Below are 15,720 nucleotides of genomic sequence, written 5' to 3'. Positions count from 1 at the left end.
GACGGATTAGGCCTAATGGGCCAAAACTACCTGAGCCCATGCCCATGCATTAAGCATGATCCAGACACAACTCATATTTTTGTAAATATTGGTCTAGTAGTAGTATGGTGTTTGCTTCTAACAAAAGTGGTGTGCGAAAAATCCTTGTAAGTATAAGATTAGGTAAATTAAGTATTAGTTGCTTAATAACTTCTCCAAGTTTATGTAATAATGGATGATGGGTTATTTTTCTATTGAAAGGAAGATGACCTAAGGAACTTTCTAGCATTTTAATTACACAGTAGAAATGTTGCGTGACACTCTTTCAATATTATTATTATAATCATAATAATTATTAATTTAATTATTTAGCACGTTTGTTATAAAATGCACCTTAACCTTATTTTATTTTCAATTCTGAAAAATAACGTTTAGATTTCTTTTATTCAGTTTCATTTTCTTACTCCATCTCATGTATAGCCTTATGCCTATATAACTTGCTTACATCTCATGTTTCCTCCAACATACTTACCGTGGACGTTTAAACAAAGTAACGATGTGGCAATTTAGTTTGTATGTTTTAGCTCTAGCCGTGGCAAGCATTACACATTTGGTTTATCGGTGGAGAAACCCAAAATGCAGTGGCAAACTTCCTCCAGGTTCCATGGGGTGGCCACTACTCGGAGAAACTCTACAGTTCTTCGCCCCTAACCGCACTTGGGACATCCCTCCCTTTGTAAAAGAGAGGATGACAAGGTGAATTATTGTATATAAAGTTTCTTACCATAACCTGATAACGGCATAACCTCATGATCCGTCTTTGATTGTCCTTTAATATACGGATTGTGACATTCTTTGTTATATCTCAGATATGGGTCGATATTTCGAACCAGTTTTGTTGGGCTGCCAGTTATAGTCTCAACAGATCCAGATCTTAATCATATGGTGTTCCAACAAGAGGGTCAATTGTTTCAGAGCTGGTATCCATATAGTTTGAGACAAATTTATGGGAAACAGAATGCAAGTACTTTGCATGGGTACCTACATAAGCATCTCAAGAACATGATGCTGAATCTGTTTGGTCATGGAAGCCTTAAAAATATGCTTTCTGATATTGAAAGTGTAGCAACAAGAAACATAGAGATGTGGGTTGGCCAAGGAACAGTGGAGTTGAAGGATGCAACTGCAGATGTAAGTGATTTTAACTCATTCACATGAGAAGATGTGTCCATTTGGATCTTATATTATTCAATTTGGTAAAAGAGAAACGATTAACTATAAAAGAAAGATTTTTTTTTTACTTTTAGGTATTTTAGCACCATGATAAGTGTTTATGGGAGGTTTCAAGGGAGTTCGATACCTAGGGCAGTGGACTCTAAAAAAAATCCGACACTAGATATTCACATGGCAAATGAATTCCTCGTATATGCTGGCATGGCAAAATTTAAAAAAATGAGTCTGCCACTTTGACTAGCGTAGTCCTATTGAGTCTGTTTCTTTGACTAGCGGACTCCGTTAAACCAAAACAATATTAAAAACCTCCTAGAAACGCTTATAATTTTCTAGACCACCGAGACATGGAAATAATTCTTAAAGAAACCATACAAAGTGGTTGAAATGTTTATAACATTATGATTTTTATGATCTTTTGGTGTTCAACAGATGGTATTTGGTCTCACTGCAAAAAAATTGATAAGCTACGATCTAGAGAAATCATCCGAGAATTTAAGGGAGAACTTTGATGCTTTTCTAGAGGGTCTACTTTCAGTTCCAGTGGCAATTCCTGGAACAACTTACTACAAGTGTCTACAGGTACCAAAAATATATATAAAATCCTGACAAAAAACGTTGAGTTCTTAATCAAAAGCATATATACACACAATCTAATTTGCTGATAAAGTTGTGATGAAATCAAATAGGGAAGAAAGAAGGTGATGAGGATTCTCAAGAACATGTTAGAGGAAAGAAAGCAAAAGCCTAGTAAGGTCAAAGTTGATTTCTTTGACCATGTTCTAGAAGAACTAAAGCATGCCAATACAATCCTCACAGAAGAAATTGCATTGGACTTGATGTTTGTGCTTTTATTTACAAGCTTTGAAACAGCTGCCATGGGGTTATTAGTAGCTATCAAGCTTCTCACGGACAATCCTCGAGCATTAAAGGAATTAACGGTTCGTATAGAATAGAAACTCATACTAGTAGTTAGATTCGTTCTAGCTAGAATGGATGGGACATGTTTGATCCTTACATATAAATTACTTGTATCCTAATCAACTCATTATGTAAATGCGTTGAAACTAAAACATGTATCATTCACCGGTGCACAATGCACTCTTGTTCTTTGATACAGGAAGAACATGAGAAGATCCTAAAAGAGCGGGAAAATCTGGAGGCTGGACTTACATGGGAAGAATATAAGTCAATGACATTCACATTTCAGGTGTGTTGAGTAACCCTAGTTAGTATTACAATTAGTGATAAAACTATCTAAAAGAATTCTAAAGCACTCTAACATGTACTCACTACATGGCATTACATTTCAGATTATTAATGAAACAGTAAGGTTGGCAAATATAGTTCCTGCTATATTCAGAAAAGCACTAACAGATATAAAAATTAAAGGTAAATATTTATATCCACAAAAGCTTATAAATTTATGCAAATAGTACATTCACATGGAAATGGTGTTCGATGCAGACTACACTATTCCATCTGGTTGGGTTGTAATGGTAAGTCTACCAGCCGTCCATTTAGATCCCGTCAACTATAAGGATCCACTCGACTTCAATCCGTGGCGATGGGAGGTAATCTTTAGTTATTGCTACAACTGACGTGGTAAATTCTGACCCGTTTATTATTGGCGGATCAAAATGGGTCCAAACGGGTTAAATAAAAAATTAGCTAAAAGGAGAAAGGGTTAAGAGTTATCCAAACTCCATTAGCAATGGATATTAGTAATACTATTATTATAATCATAATTAATGCATTACTTATAATTAAAAACTTTAGAACTAGGGGGTTCTAGTGGGAGAGCGGCCTCTATCTCCTGGGATAAGGTAAGGTCTGCCTCTATCACATCCTCCTAGACCCTACCAATCGTTCTACTATGAGTGAGGTCATACTAGGTACGTTTGTTTTGTTTGGTTATTTGTTATTTATACAAACTTGAAAAAATGGATAAAAAATGTTTTGGGTCAGCTAAACCCGACCCGCCCTTCTTTGACCCATGCAAAAAAATACCTATTTCAATGGGTCCTAGCCTGTTTGGCCCGTTAACCACCCCACCGTTGTATCATATTCACTAAAAATAGATCAAATCAAGTGTCATAAAGCTTCAATTCATTCTTGTCAACTCTCAAATCAGGGGATGGGTATGAAAGGTGCATCAAAGAATTTTATGGCTTTTGGAGGTGGCCAAAGGTTTTGTGTTGGAGCAGATTTCGCTAGACTTCAGATGGCTGTCTTTCTTCATTGCCTAGTGACCAAATATCGGTTATCATAAATAGAAACTACTGAATATATTAGCTTGCAGGAAAGAAGAAATATACTCACTTGTTTTTTTTTTTTTTTTTTTACAATATCAGGTGGCAACCAATCAAAGGAGGAGAGACTTTAAGAACTCCAGGATTACAATTTCCAAACGGCTTCCATGTTAAATTCTTCAAGAAAGATTATAAAATGAACCAAGATCCAAAATCTGAATTAGCTAATTATCCCAAACAGATATGAAGATTCTGCTACAGGAGAGCATGAGATATTAGACGCTTCTCACATATACTTTGTTCCTTTGTCGTTGTGGTTCTTTCTTTTCTTTTCAGCTTACATTCCAATAAAGAGATAATAAAAGTCCCCCTATATGTTCCTCTACCGAGAATCATTTGCACACGTGTTGTCAAGTGCGTGTATAAAACAATGATCCCAAATTTCTAATCTTGGTCCTACGTAAAAGATGATATGAACACTAAATAAATAATGACGATGAAGCGAGAGTGAAAGTAGGAATAAGTAGCAAACAATATTAATATCATTATGTGCTTTTGGCATCTATGCCCTTGCATGCACTTGCTTATGGTGTGTGTCATCTGATGTTACACGGCCGTGGGGGTCTTTATGGTTCCATCACCATGCCTAGAAAACTTGTTTAGTTCTTCTTTCACCATCATTTTTCATTTTGATGTATACAAAGTGGATGTTGCATGAAACATAAACCCATATTTGGGCCATGTTTGTGTTTGTCCCTGTTGACATAAAGAAGCATGCATGGTAGAATAAGTTACAAATTCACCGTGGAGGCGGGTCCATGATTTTTCGGTAGTAGGGATAAAAATTTACTATGAAAATGTGTCAAATATGCCAATGAACCATGCGTCAAATAATGATTAAATATGCTAATTCTACAATAAGTTAAGCAATATAGTTTTATTTTGTTGGAATTGATTGAAGTTTCTCTAGGGGTTTGGTTATTGAGAGAATACAGAGTAAAGATAAATATTGTTCTTATTGAATTGGTAACTTGAATTGTACGATGTTACATGATATATATACGAGGGTTATGAAACGAACTTCATAACCGTCATGACTTATAAATATTATACATAAAATATATTAACTATCTAATCTAATATAAAATCTAACTTATATTTCTTCTGCTAATACCCTCCCTTAAGTTAGAGTTCTTCTACATTAATAAGAGTCTTGATTCGCAGGAAATCCTTGGGTTGTAAGGCTTTTGTAAAAATATCTGCAGCTTGCTCCTTAGTTGTGCAAAAGTGAACTTCAATCTCATCATTCTTCAGCAGGTCACGAATGAAATGATACTTTACCCTTATGTGTTTACTCTTTCCATGATAGACAGGATCCTTTGCTAGACAGATAGTTGATCTGTTGTCACAATGGATCACAGGTGTACAGTCCATATGTATATGAAGTTCCTTTAGGATTCCCTTCAGCCAAATAGCTTGACATCCGGCCATTGATAAGGCAATATATTCCGCCTCTGTTGATGATAGGGCTACCACCTTTTGTTTTCTTGATTGCCATGCAATTGCACCTGAGCCTAGATGAAATATATAACCTGATGTACTCTTGCTATCATCTGTGTCACCAGCATAGTCACTATCACTATATCCTGTGAGTTTTCCTTTTCTTCCTTTCGAGTATACTATACCATGATTTAGAGTTCCTTTTATGTATCTTAATACCCTTTTTCCTGCTTCCCAGTGACTTCTTTTGGGTCTTTCCATGAAGCGACTTAATTTACTAACAGCAAATGCTATATCCGGTCTTGTGTTTGTTAGGTACATTAAGCATCCCATCAAGCTTCTATACATGTTTTGATCGAAATCTTCTTCTGGATCCTCCTTTGTTAGACGAATCCCATACTCCATAGGTGTTGATATTGGTTTGCAATTTTCCATGTTGAATTTTTTTAACAGGTTCCTTGCATACTTCTGTTGTGATAAGGATATATTCCCTTCATTATAATTGACTTCCATTCCCAAAAAGTAGTGCAATATTCCAAGGTCAGTCATTTCAAACTCCTTTTCCATAGATTCTTTCAGTTGGCGAATTTGATCTAATGAGTCACTTGCAATAATGAGGTCATCCACATATAGGCATATTATGATTCTTGTACTTGTTGAATGTTTGAAATATAATGTGTGTTCATAAACACATTTTTTATATCCTTGTGATATAAAGTATCCATCTATTCTGCTGTACCATGCCCTCGGGGCTTGTTTTAATCCGTACAAGGCCTTTTTAAGTTGACAAACTTTGTGCTCTTCTCCCTTCTTGACGTATCCAGTTGGTTGTTCTATGTATACATTTTCAGTTAGCTTTCCATTTAGAAAGGCAGTCTTGACATCCATTTGATGCAAGTGCCACTCAAAATGAACTGCTAATGCAAGAACGAGTCGTACTGTATCAAATCTAACGACAGGAGCAAATACTTCTTGATAATCAATTCCATACTTTTGATTATACCCTTTCGCTACTAATCTTGCTTTGTATTTGCTCACATTTCCATGTTCATCGTACTTTGTTTTAAAGATCCATTTTACTCCGATGGGCTTTTGATTCTTTGGAGGTTCCACTAATGTCCATGTTTTATTTTTTATAATGGATTCCATTTCTTTGTCCATTGCGTCTTTCCACTTCTCATCCTTGCATGCTTCGTTATACGTAGTGGGGTCTGCATCAGCATACAGAACAAAGTTGGCCACTGAATTTTCAGGTATTGTTTGATTCCTTTCATACAGATCCCTCACTTGTGCATCTGTAAGTTGCTGTGTTTCCTGGTATATATCTGTGATACTTCTAGTCCTTAATTCTTCATTTTCGGACGTATATGAATATTCTCCATCGTCTGGTTCATTTTCTAATTGTTCATCATTTGTGTTGATTAATGGATTGTTATCTTCTGGTGCTGCTGTTATGTTGTGTCCTTCCTCCTTATGATCATTCGAGTCTACATCATTTACTTGAACATATGTTCCCTGTTTGACAGGCTTCACTTCGTCCCATCTTTGACCTTCATCAAATACAACGTCTCTGCTAATGATAACCTTGCCTGTTGTCGGATTATAGAGTTTATAGGCTTTACTTTGTTCACTGTACCCAACAAGGATTGTTTTTTCTGTCTTGTCATCCAGCTTCGTACGTCTCTGTTTTGGAACGTGGGCATATGCAATGCATCCGAATATTCTAAGATGACTTATATTTGGCTTCCTTCCACTCCAAGATTCTTCAGGGGTTATGTTTGGAATCCTTTTTGTTACTGTCCGATTCAGTATGTAAGTTGCACATGCTACTGCCTCTGCCCATAGATTATTAGATACGTTCATCATTTTCATCATGCTTCGTCCTAGTTCCATGATTGTTCTATTTTTACGCTCGGCCACCCCATTCTGTTGGGGTGTGTAGCTTGTTGTGAGTTGATGTTGAATTCCGTTTTCTCTAAGAAACTCTTGAAATTCACTGCCACAGTATTCTCCTCCCCTATCTGTTCTTATGCATTTTATCTTTTGATCCATTTGATTTTCTACCAAACTTTTGAATGTTTTGAAATAATAGAGTGCTTCTGACTTGAGTTTTAAGAAATATACCCAAGTTTTTCTCGAAAAATCATCAATGAAGGTTATAAAATACTTATTACCTCTTATTGATGATATTTGCATAGGGCCGCATATGTCTGAATGTACAAGTTGGAGTGGTTTACTTGCATGCCATGTTGGATTCTTTGAGAATGATTTCCTCGCATGTTTTCCTAGCATACAACTTTCACATACTTTACTTTGTTGCTTTGATATCTTCGGTAAACCTTTAACTACGTTTATATGTCCGTATCTTTGATGCCATAGTGCTGATAGATCCTGAGTTATCATACTGTATGCACGAGGTGTCAAATCTTGACTTAAATTCAGAGGAAACATCTTGTTTCCTGTCATGTTGACTATTCCTATAGTCTCCCCTGTCCTGTCTTTGATTCTACACTCTTGATTGCTAAATTTCACCTCATATCCCTTCTGAACTAATTGTCCTACACTTAGCAAATTATGCTTAAGTCCTTCTACATAAAACACATTCGGAACCCTTTTTTCCGTTCCCTTTATTGATATGGCAACATCTCCACTTCCTAGTACCTCGAGTTTTTTTATCGTCACCAATTCTTACTTCTCTTCTCTCGGACTCATTTAGAGTGATAAATAGACTTTTATCTCCTGTCATGTGATTACTGCATCCACTGTCTAGATACCAACAGTCGTTCTTTGGTATCTCCTCTACATTGAATATCATGAACATTGTATCATCATTCTTGTCATTCACTCCTTCTTCTTCATGCAGTAATGCATTATTTGTTCTTTCGTTTTCATCTTTTCTCTGATTGCAGAAACGTGCAGTGTGCCCTAGTTTCTGACAATTATAACATCTAATTTGACCGCTCATTCTTCCTCTCCCTCTGCCTCGTCCTCTTCCATTATTTTCATATCTGAATTGTCGAGTCCTTTCAAAATTCTGCACTTGAAATGCTTGTTCCATCGGCGCTTCATCATCTTGTTTTAGACGTAGTTCATGTGATTGAAGAATACCAAGTAATTCTTCAACAGTCATGTTACTTAAATCTTTTGATTCTTCGACAGCGACAACGACCGATTCATATTTTCGTGTCAGGGTCCTTAATAATTTTTCAACTATTCGCTGTTCACTAACGTTTTCTTCATTTTGTCGTAATTGATTTACTATGACTGTTGTTCGGTTTACGAAATCTTCGATAGATTCATTTTCTTTCATGCGTAAGGCATCAAATTCACATCTTAGGGTTTGAAGTTTTACCATTTTTACTCGTTGTTCGCCTCTGTATGTTTTATGCAGAACATTCCATGCCTCTTTGGATGTTTGACAGACTGCAATTCTTTCAAACACCATATCGCTTGCCGCCTGAAAGATGATATGCAGCGCTTTCTTATCTTTCTTAATATTCTCTTTATATGTGTTTTGATCACTTTCGGGTGCCCCAGATGCCGGTTGATTATATCCTTCTTCGACTATGATCCATAGATCTTGTGATTCTAGTAAGACTTTCATTTGTATGTGCCAATGGAAATAATTCGATCCATATAGTTTTGGAATCTGTGTTTGTATTCCACCGTTTGACGTCATGTTGCGGATCTTCTGTGTTCTTGAGACTGGTTATAGATTAGATTACTTTGTGTGAATAGGGGATGTGGATCGATGATGGCTCTGATACCATTTGTTGGAATTGATTGAAGTTTCTCTAGGGTTTTGGTTATTGAGAGAATACAGAGTAAAGATAAATATTGTTCTTATTGAATTGGTAACTTGAATTGTACGATGTTACATGATATATATACGAGGGTTATGAAACGAACTTCATAACCGTCATGACTTATAAATATTATACATAAAATATATTAACTATCTAATCTAATATAAAATCTAACTTATATTTCTTCTGCTAATATATTTAAATACATGTTCGGCTGATACGTTGCGTGAGCTAAACTATAATGAGATTGTAAAAGGACATCAAGATATATTAAAACCATTCACCTCAAAATGTGAGGCTAGCCCATTTGGTAGAGGCATATGCCTATTGGGGGAGAGGTCCCAGATTCAAACCTGGACATCGACAAGAGGAGTTATTTAAATAATTGGTGTAAAGTAGGGTAAGAATAACCTTTATCAACGTAGTCACCCTTATTTTCCTCTAACCAGAAGCCGCCACATTAGCTTCGCCGACTGAGATGGCTATATTTAGCCTAAACTTTTGGTTGAGACAGCTAGGAAAACGTCGACGGCTTAGTTATGTTAGTAGTAAATGGGTAACACTAATCATTGTTAACTTTTCTATATAATATATAAAATGAAGCATTTTTTTTGCCAACAAGAAAGCAACAACTTTATTAATATAATGGGGGTGGAAAACGGGTACAATATAAAGAGCAAATGGGCACAAAACAAACAGCAAAAACAAAGACAAAACAAAAATTACTTGAAACAGTCCCCTGGCTTGCTGCACCATTTATTCCAATGAAAACATAAATGAAGCACCATTTATGCTCATCATTTTCTTTTGCCACAAGAGCAAAAATTTCATAGTTAAATCCTATGGTAAGCTACTCCAGTCAACAAAGCATTGTGTTAAAAAAGCTTTGCTATTTGGTTTTTTCGGGTGCAGAAGCATGAGCAACTCGAGGTGGTTGAACATGTGCAACAGGCATTTGAACATATTGGACTTGAGGAACAGATGTTGCATGAATATATAGCACAGGCACATGGTTCATACTTTGTGAAAAAAGGGTAGTGTTTTGTACATTTGGTTAAGGGGTATTTTGATAAAACTACTGTTGGTTTTTCGATAGAGGCCTTTTGTTTTGGATATGTTATCACATGTGTAGAGTAATTTGTTTGACTCCTACAATGACCTAATCTGTTTCATTTAAAACAGTTTATCTTTGATTTATCCAACCTTACCCTTGACCTGCCATTCAACCCTGGATATTTCCTATCAGTGCTTTTGTAAATATTGTTTGCTGTAAGACTAAGTAGTGGCACTTGGTGCAAAATATCTATCTCCTCAAGGTCAGTGGGTTCAATATGTTTAAGATCATCAAGAACAAAAGATAGATTAATTATGACTGTCATCATTTGATGTGAAGGCACAATTTGATGAATATTGATCAAAATTGAGTCTAGTTGATATATCACTATAATGGTCATAACCCTGATCATTTCATAATCCCGATGATGATCCATCTTGACGTAGAAGTGCAATATTGCCAAAGACATAATCATCGGACACTTTTCTAGTTTCCTGGAGCTTCTTTTTCTAGACAAGCTCTTTTTCAAATGTTAAGAGCTTTCCATGAAGCTGAGCCAGAGTCATATCCTTAAACTCAGGAGTTGTTCTCATCATAATTACTATTGTATCCCACTTTTCAGGCAATGAGCTCAAAAATCTGTTACTTGAAAACTCTTTGTTTACCAACTTAAGTTCACTTATTAGACAGGAAAAATTTTCAGTTTATTGCCATTTTGGTCCAAAACTCAAATCTTTTGAATCTGTGTCCCTGTGGTTTCAGTTTTATTACTATTTTGGTCCAAAAGTAAAACTAGGTCATATTTGTCTTATAAAATTAGGGCTGTAAACGAACCGAACGTTCAGCGAACAGTTCGTGAACCGTTCGGCGGGAAGTTCGTTTATGTTCGTTCGATTACCTTAACGAACGAACACGAACAAAAAATTTCGTTCGGTTAGCTTAGCGAACGAACACGAACATAGGTCTCGGTCGTTCGACTGCGTTCGTGAACGTTCGGTAATATTTTCAGTTATGTTTGTTTGATTATATTACAAAATAATATATAATAAACCTTTTATCTAAAAATATTTAAAACTTGAAACCCAATTTTTTTCTAAGTTAGCTAAAATTTGGACATGCTAAGACATTTTTGGGGATAATTATGTCTAAGTTAGTTAAAGTTGATTCATCGTTTGGTGGTGTATTAGACTTCTTATGTTTTGATTTATCATTTGAAGGTAGTATTTAACTACTTATATCCAATATTTAAGGATAACAATATTTTTATTTTTTTTATTTTCAAGTTAAATGTTCGTTTGCGTTCTTTTATGCTTGCTTGCGTTCGTTTGTGTTGGAGACCAGTGTTCACGAACTGTTCGTGAACAACTGAATTTCCTTAACGAACGAACACGAACATAAAATTATGTTCGGCATGCGTTCGTGAACAGTTCGCGAAATGTTAATTTTCTTAATGAACGAACACGAACATGGCCTTGTTCGTGTTCGTTCGGTTCGTTTACAACCCTATATAAAATCTCGGTATTTTGTCCTTTTCCTCAGGGGCGGCAAAATGGTCATTATAGTACCTAGAACTTGCACTAAATCAACAACAACAAATCTAGTGCACACAAATCAATTACAAAAACAACTTCAGTAAACAAGTGTTAACACACGAACCGATCCTTCTAGCAATTATCTTTTCCGATGAGACAGAGAATCGACAAAACCGATGAGACGGAGAGATAGTAGCTGAGCCTAACCGTAATCTCCTTTCTGGATAGCGATATTTGCTCCGAATAGAAGAGATTGAAGCCTCTTAAGGTTCGCATCCAGCTGTTTTTGCCAGCAAATAGATGATTCCGACTATGATGATGATGAACAGTTTTGTGCTCACAGCGGCGCGACGGTGTCGCATTGCACACCCACCATCTGTGGCGGCGGCGATGAGAAGAAGGTGGAGGTGGGGCGGTGTTTGGCGGCTGGATCGACGTAGGAGGGTGTTTGGTGTTGTCGGGTGACGGATTAATCAATGGCTGTGCCGCAACCGAATTGCAACTGGAGGTTGATATTTAGGTGGTTGTGGTGTTGGATGGTTTCGAGTTGACATCTACAAGCTGATTCTTCCAACAATTAGGGGTAAATCTAATGTTTTGGCGTCATCTTTTCGATTTCCTCATCTCGTTCCCGTCAAAATCAATTGTGTACATGTGAGTGTGGTGTAGTGTAGATCAGAAGTGTTGAGAGGATGAGGGAGTCGAGCGGTTGTGGGTGTTGTATAACGGCTTCTGAGGTGAGTTGTTATTGCGCTGGTGATGGTATGAGATCAGTGATGACCAGATTTGGTGCTCGTTGTGGTTTGAATCTCGGTCTTCACTTGTAGGAGAATGAGGTTTGGAGAAGATGGATTAGGGTTTGAGTTTGGGGAAGATGATAAGTCTGTACTTTTATGTGGTCATAGGGATTATTTAATTATAATGACCACTTTGCCCCTGAGGAAAAGGACAAAATACCAGGATTTTATTAGACAAATATGACCTGATTTTACTTTTGGATCAAAATGGCAATAAAACTGAAACCACAGAGACCTAGATTCAAAAGGTTTGAGTTTTGTACTAAAATGACAAAAATGACCAAATCTTAAGGACCAAAATGGCAGTTAACTCTTTATTTTATTTTCATTTTTTCCCTTTTTCAACTATAACTAAAATTATAACAGTTTCTTTGTTTTTTTTGTAATTCTTTTCCAATCTTAAATTAAACCATTAAATTTATAATAACATAAATAACTAATAGTTCATTTTAATTCTTTTATAAATTTAAAGGTTAATAATGATCTAAGTTATAACATCTACATAATCGATTATAAACCATAGGTATTAGGAAATATTATTTAACTTATATTAATAAGACCGTTTTGTGATATTTTAAATATCTAGGATAATCGCTTCCATTTGTTCGGTTTTCCACATCTTTCCTTGTGCGTTATCTTCAAGGGATCGCAAACGCAACCACTGTGAGTGAATCTTACAACTCCCCTTTTTACTTTGTTTATACGTTTTTGGGGTGTATCATGTGTCGCATATTTTTATCACATTTTACAAGTTCAAATATGTGCAATTACCATTATGTGAAGTATCTATGTTATGTGTTGTTTGGTTGTTTATCATTTGGTGCATTTCATTCATTTTGGATATCACATCACCATAGGCTCGTCTGTTCCCCATTACCTATGAGCGGAACTTGACGTTGCCAACCATACGAGTTCAGCTCCGTTTGATTGAGCATAGACCTTGCAGCACACCATAATACCGTGAAACATGCGTACATTTATTGAATCATTTCAGTTGGTTTGTTTATTGTTTGAGATTGTGTTATGAGTTTCATATATAACATACGACATGTTTACTTACATTGGTTAACACACGTTTTCTCAATAAATCAAATTTAAACATAATAAATTTTCAAATAACAATATGGTTAACTCACCAACCTTTGTTTACCAAAAAAAATCTATTTTTACACATGATACAGGTGAACAGGTTTGAAGTGAAGATTTGGAGATAGGATGGGCCTTAGTTAACAATAAATGGATTAGTATAGTTTATTTGTTATATGTCTTGTGTTTGTAATTTTTTATTTGAATTATTGTTTTGTAAAACATTTGTTATGAATAATGATTATTTCAAAATCGTAATAGCAAGTCATAAGCTCTTGAGTCAACCCAATCATGCCCCGATCACCTATTCCACTGCGGGTTGGGGTGTGACATCAATCATCCCTAGATCTATACAGGGATGGGTTTGTTAGACCTGTAGCGCTATAATCTACTACAACAGGCTTGACCAAAGTTAATGATTGTAATAAGTTATAAGCTCCTAAAGTTATGTTTATGACAAGAAGTGTAGAGATAAAAAGTTAACATAAATAATTGATAAGTTTAAGTAACATGTTTCACCTAAAAGTTTAAAATGAAAAGGGGCTATGTAAACTCACCTGGATACAGCTTAGCAAAACACCAAAAGATATACGTTGGTACAGACAAGTTGGAAAATTTCAATAAATTGACCTAAAGATTTAAGAACTATAATTTAATAGATGGACTTGGATTACGTTCAAGGTTTATAGGGCTAGTAGGAAATTTGAAAGGATGTTTTGGGAATCAAGTAATATTTTTACAAATTTATCTAAATTAATTAATTAAATAAATCTAATAGTTTAATTAAAAAAAGTGGAAGTTTAATTGATAAGCGTTATTTATGCAATAACTTTTACGAACTACGTTTATATTTTAAAAAAAGAAACTCATTATCAAATTGTCAACCTCTAGTGTAGTTAGGTACATCATGACTTTGGTGTTTCTTTGCAATCATTCGTTGTAAAATTGGTAATGAATAAGTTTTTCAAATCTTAGTTTTGTTTATTTCATAATACAGTATTAAAAAAATTAATTGAAAATTTCAAAAGGCTTCAAGCTCGAATTGTATATATCGAAATTGAAATTTGAAAAAATACAAAAAAAAAAAAAAAAAAAAACAGAAAAGAATTAGGTTGACAAGAAAGATGATGGTGGAAAGTTTACCAGATACGACAGCTGGTTGACCTTTTTTTTCACCGTTCGCTTGCCCTGGTGAAAGCTCGATTAAACGATATGAACGTCGGCCACAAAACTAAGATATAAAAACTTGATTCATTACCAAATTTACAACGGATGATTGCAAAGAAACACAAAAGTCATGATCATTGGCGAAGCCACGCCCCCCTCCCCCGACACAATTTTTTCCAAAACCGGGGGGGGGGGGGACGTATATACCTATACAAAAGTACTATTTATAACACTACGCATCGATAAGTTCGAGGGGCGGGCGCCCCCCCGGGGGTAGCCTAAGCTGCGCCCTTGGTCATGTCTAGAGGTTGACAATTTGATAATGAGTTTCTTTTTTTTTAATATAAACGTAGTTCATAAAAGTTATTGCATAAATAACGCTTATCAATTAAACTTCCACTTTTATTTAATTGAACTGCTAGATTTGTTTAATTAATTAAATTAGATAAATTTGTAAAACCATTAATAGAGAAAGATTCGATTGAAAATTCGTTTGTGTAGCGAGTTGGGGTGGGTTCAAAAGACATGTATTTATACAAAATAAAGGCGGTTTGGCGATAAGAATCGTAATTGAAATTTGCGGAGTTGTTGTGGTTATCTGATAAACATAATGGGCATGTTTTCTTTACGTGATAAACTTGTGGGTTTGACAAGATAAAGGTGGAGATACGTGATTAATAAGAAAAAGGATTAAGATCGTGGGGTATGGTGGGGCTTGGGTTAGGGCATTGGCTGACACGTGGAATTTCAAAACTCAAGTCTTCAACCCACTTTGAAGGGACGAAAAAGCTGGGATCTATCTTCTATTTTTAAAAGTTAAGGGAAATTCCAAATTAGTCCTTGTAGTTTTGACTTTCATTTAAAACAGATTAAACTTTATTATTATTATTTTTTTTAGTTTCTAAATTTTATAAAAATGGTAGCCAATTCATAACAGTAGGTTGTGAAGATATCTTGAGTCATAAATATACTGACATGTTGAATGATTCCTTGCCTTTTCTATTTATTTTCAGTTTTGTCAAAATTATAAATTTAGTCCCTCCCAAAATAGAGTATTATAAAGTTTTTTTTTTAATAACTAATCAAATTTTTAAGTTTTGCAAGAAAGTCCTATAAAAATAAATAAATTTTGTAATTGTTTTCTTATAATACTTTTCTAAAAAGTTGATTTCTTACTAAATTTTTATACTTTTATGAGTATTTAAAAGCAAAAAGAAAAAATATGACGATAAAAAATTGGGTTGTTACAAAAACAACCAAAACTACTTAAAAAACACATTTTTTAAAAATTTTTTTGATAAAAATTGCAGCTTTTTA

The 15,720-nt window shown here is 35.1% G+C and overlaps 1 protein-coding gene across 1 annotated transcript; it reads left to right on the top strand.

Moving 5' to 3' along the window:
* Positions 1 to 517: 517 nt before the first annotated feature.
* LOC110930688 (cytochrome P450 87A3) lies at positions 518 to 3,984 on the top strand. Its single transcript, XM_022174037.2, has 9 exons — positions 518 to 735; positions 849 to 1,170; positions 1,642 to 1,791; positions 1,899 to 2,150; positions 2,330 to 2,419; positions 2,523 to 2,601; positions 2,677 to 2,783; positions 3,344 to 3,471; positions 3,564 to 3,984. Exons 1-9 carry the CDS (start codon positions 536 to 538, stop codon positions 3,706 to 3,708), a joined length of 1,473 nt encoding a protein of 490 aa, XP_022029729.1. The 5' UTR covers positions 518 to 535; the 3' UTR covers positions 3,709 to 3,984.
* Positions 3,985 to 15,720: the final 11,736 nt, after the last annotated feature.

The sequence above is a fragment of the Helianthus annuus genome, chromosome 3, assembly GCF_002127325.2.
Source record: "Helianthus annuus cultivar XRQ/B chromosome 3, HanXRQr2.0-SUNRISE, whole genome shotgun sequence".
NCBI classification, from domain to species: domain Eukaryota; kingdom Viridiplantae; phylum Streptophyta; class Magnoliopsida; order Asterales; family Asteraceae; genus Helianthus; species Helianthus annuus.
Note: the sequence above shows the minus strand (reverse complement) of the source record. Positions and strands in the feature narration are given on the sequence as shown.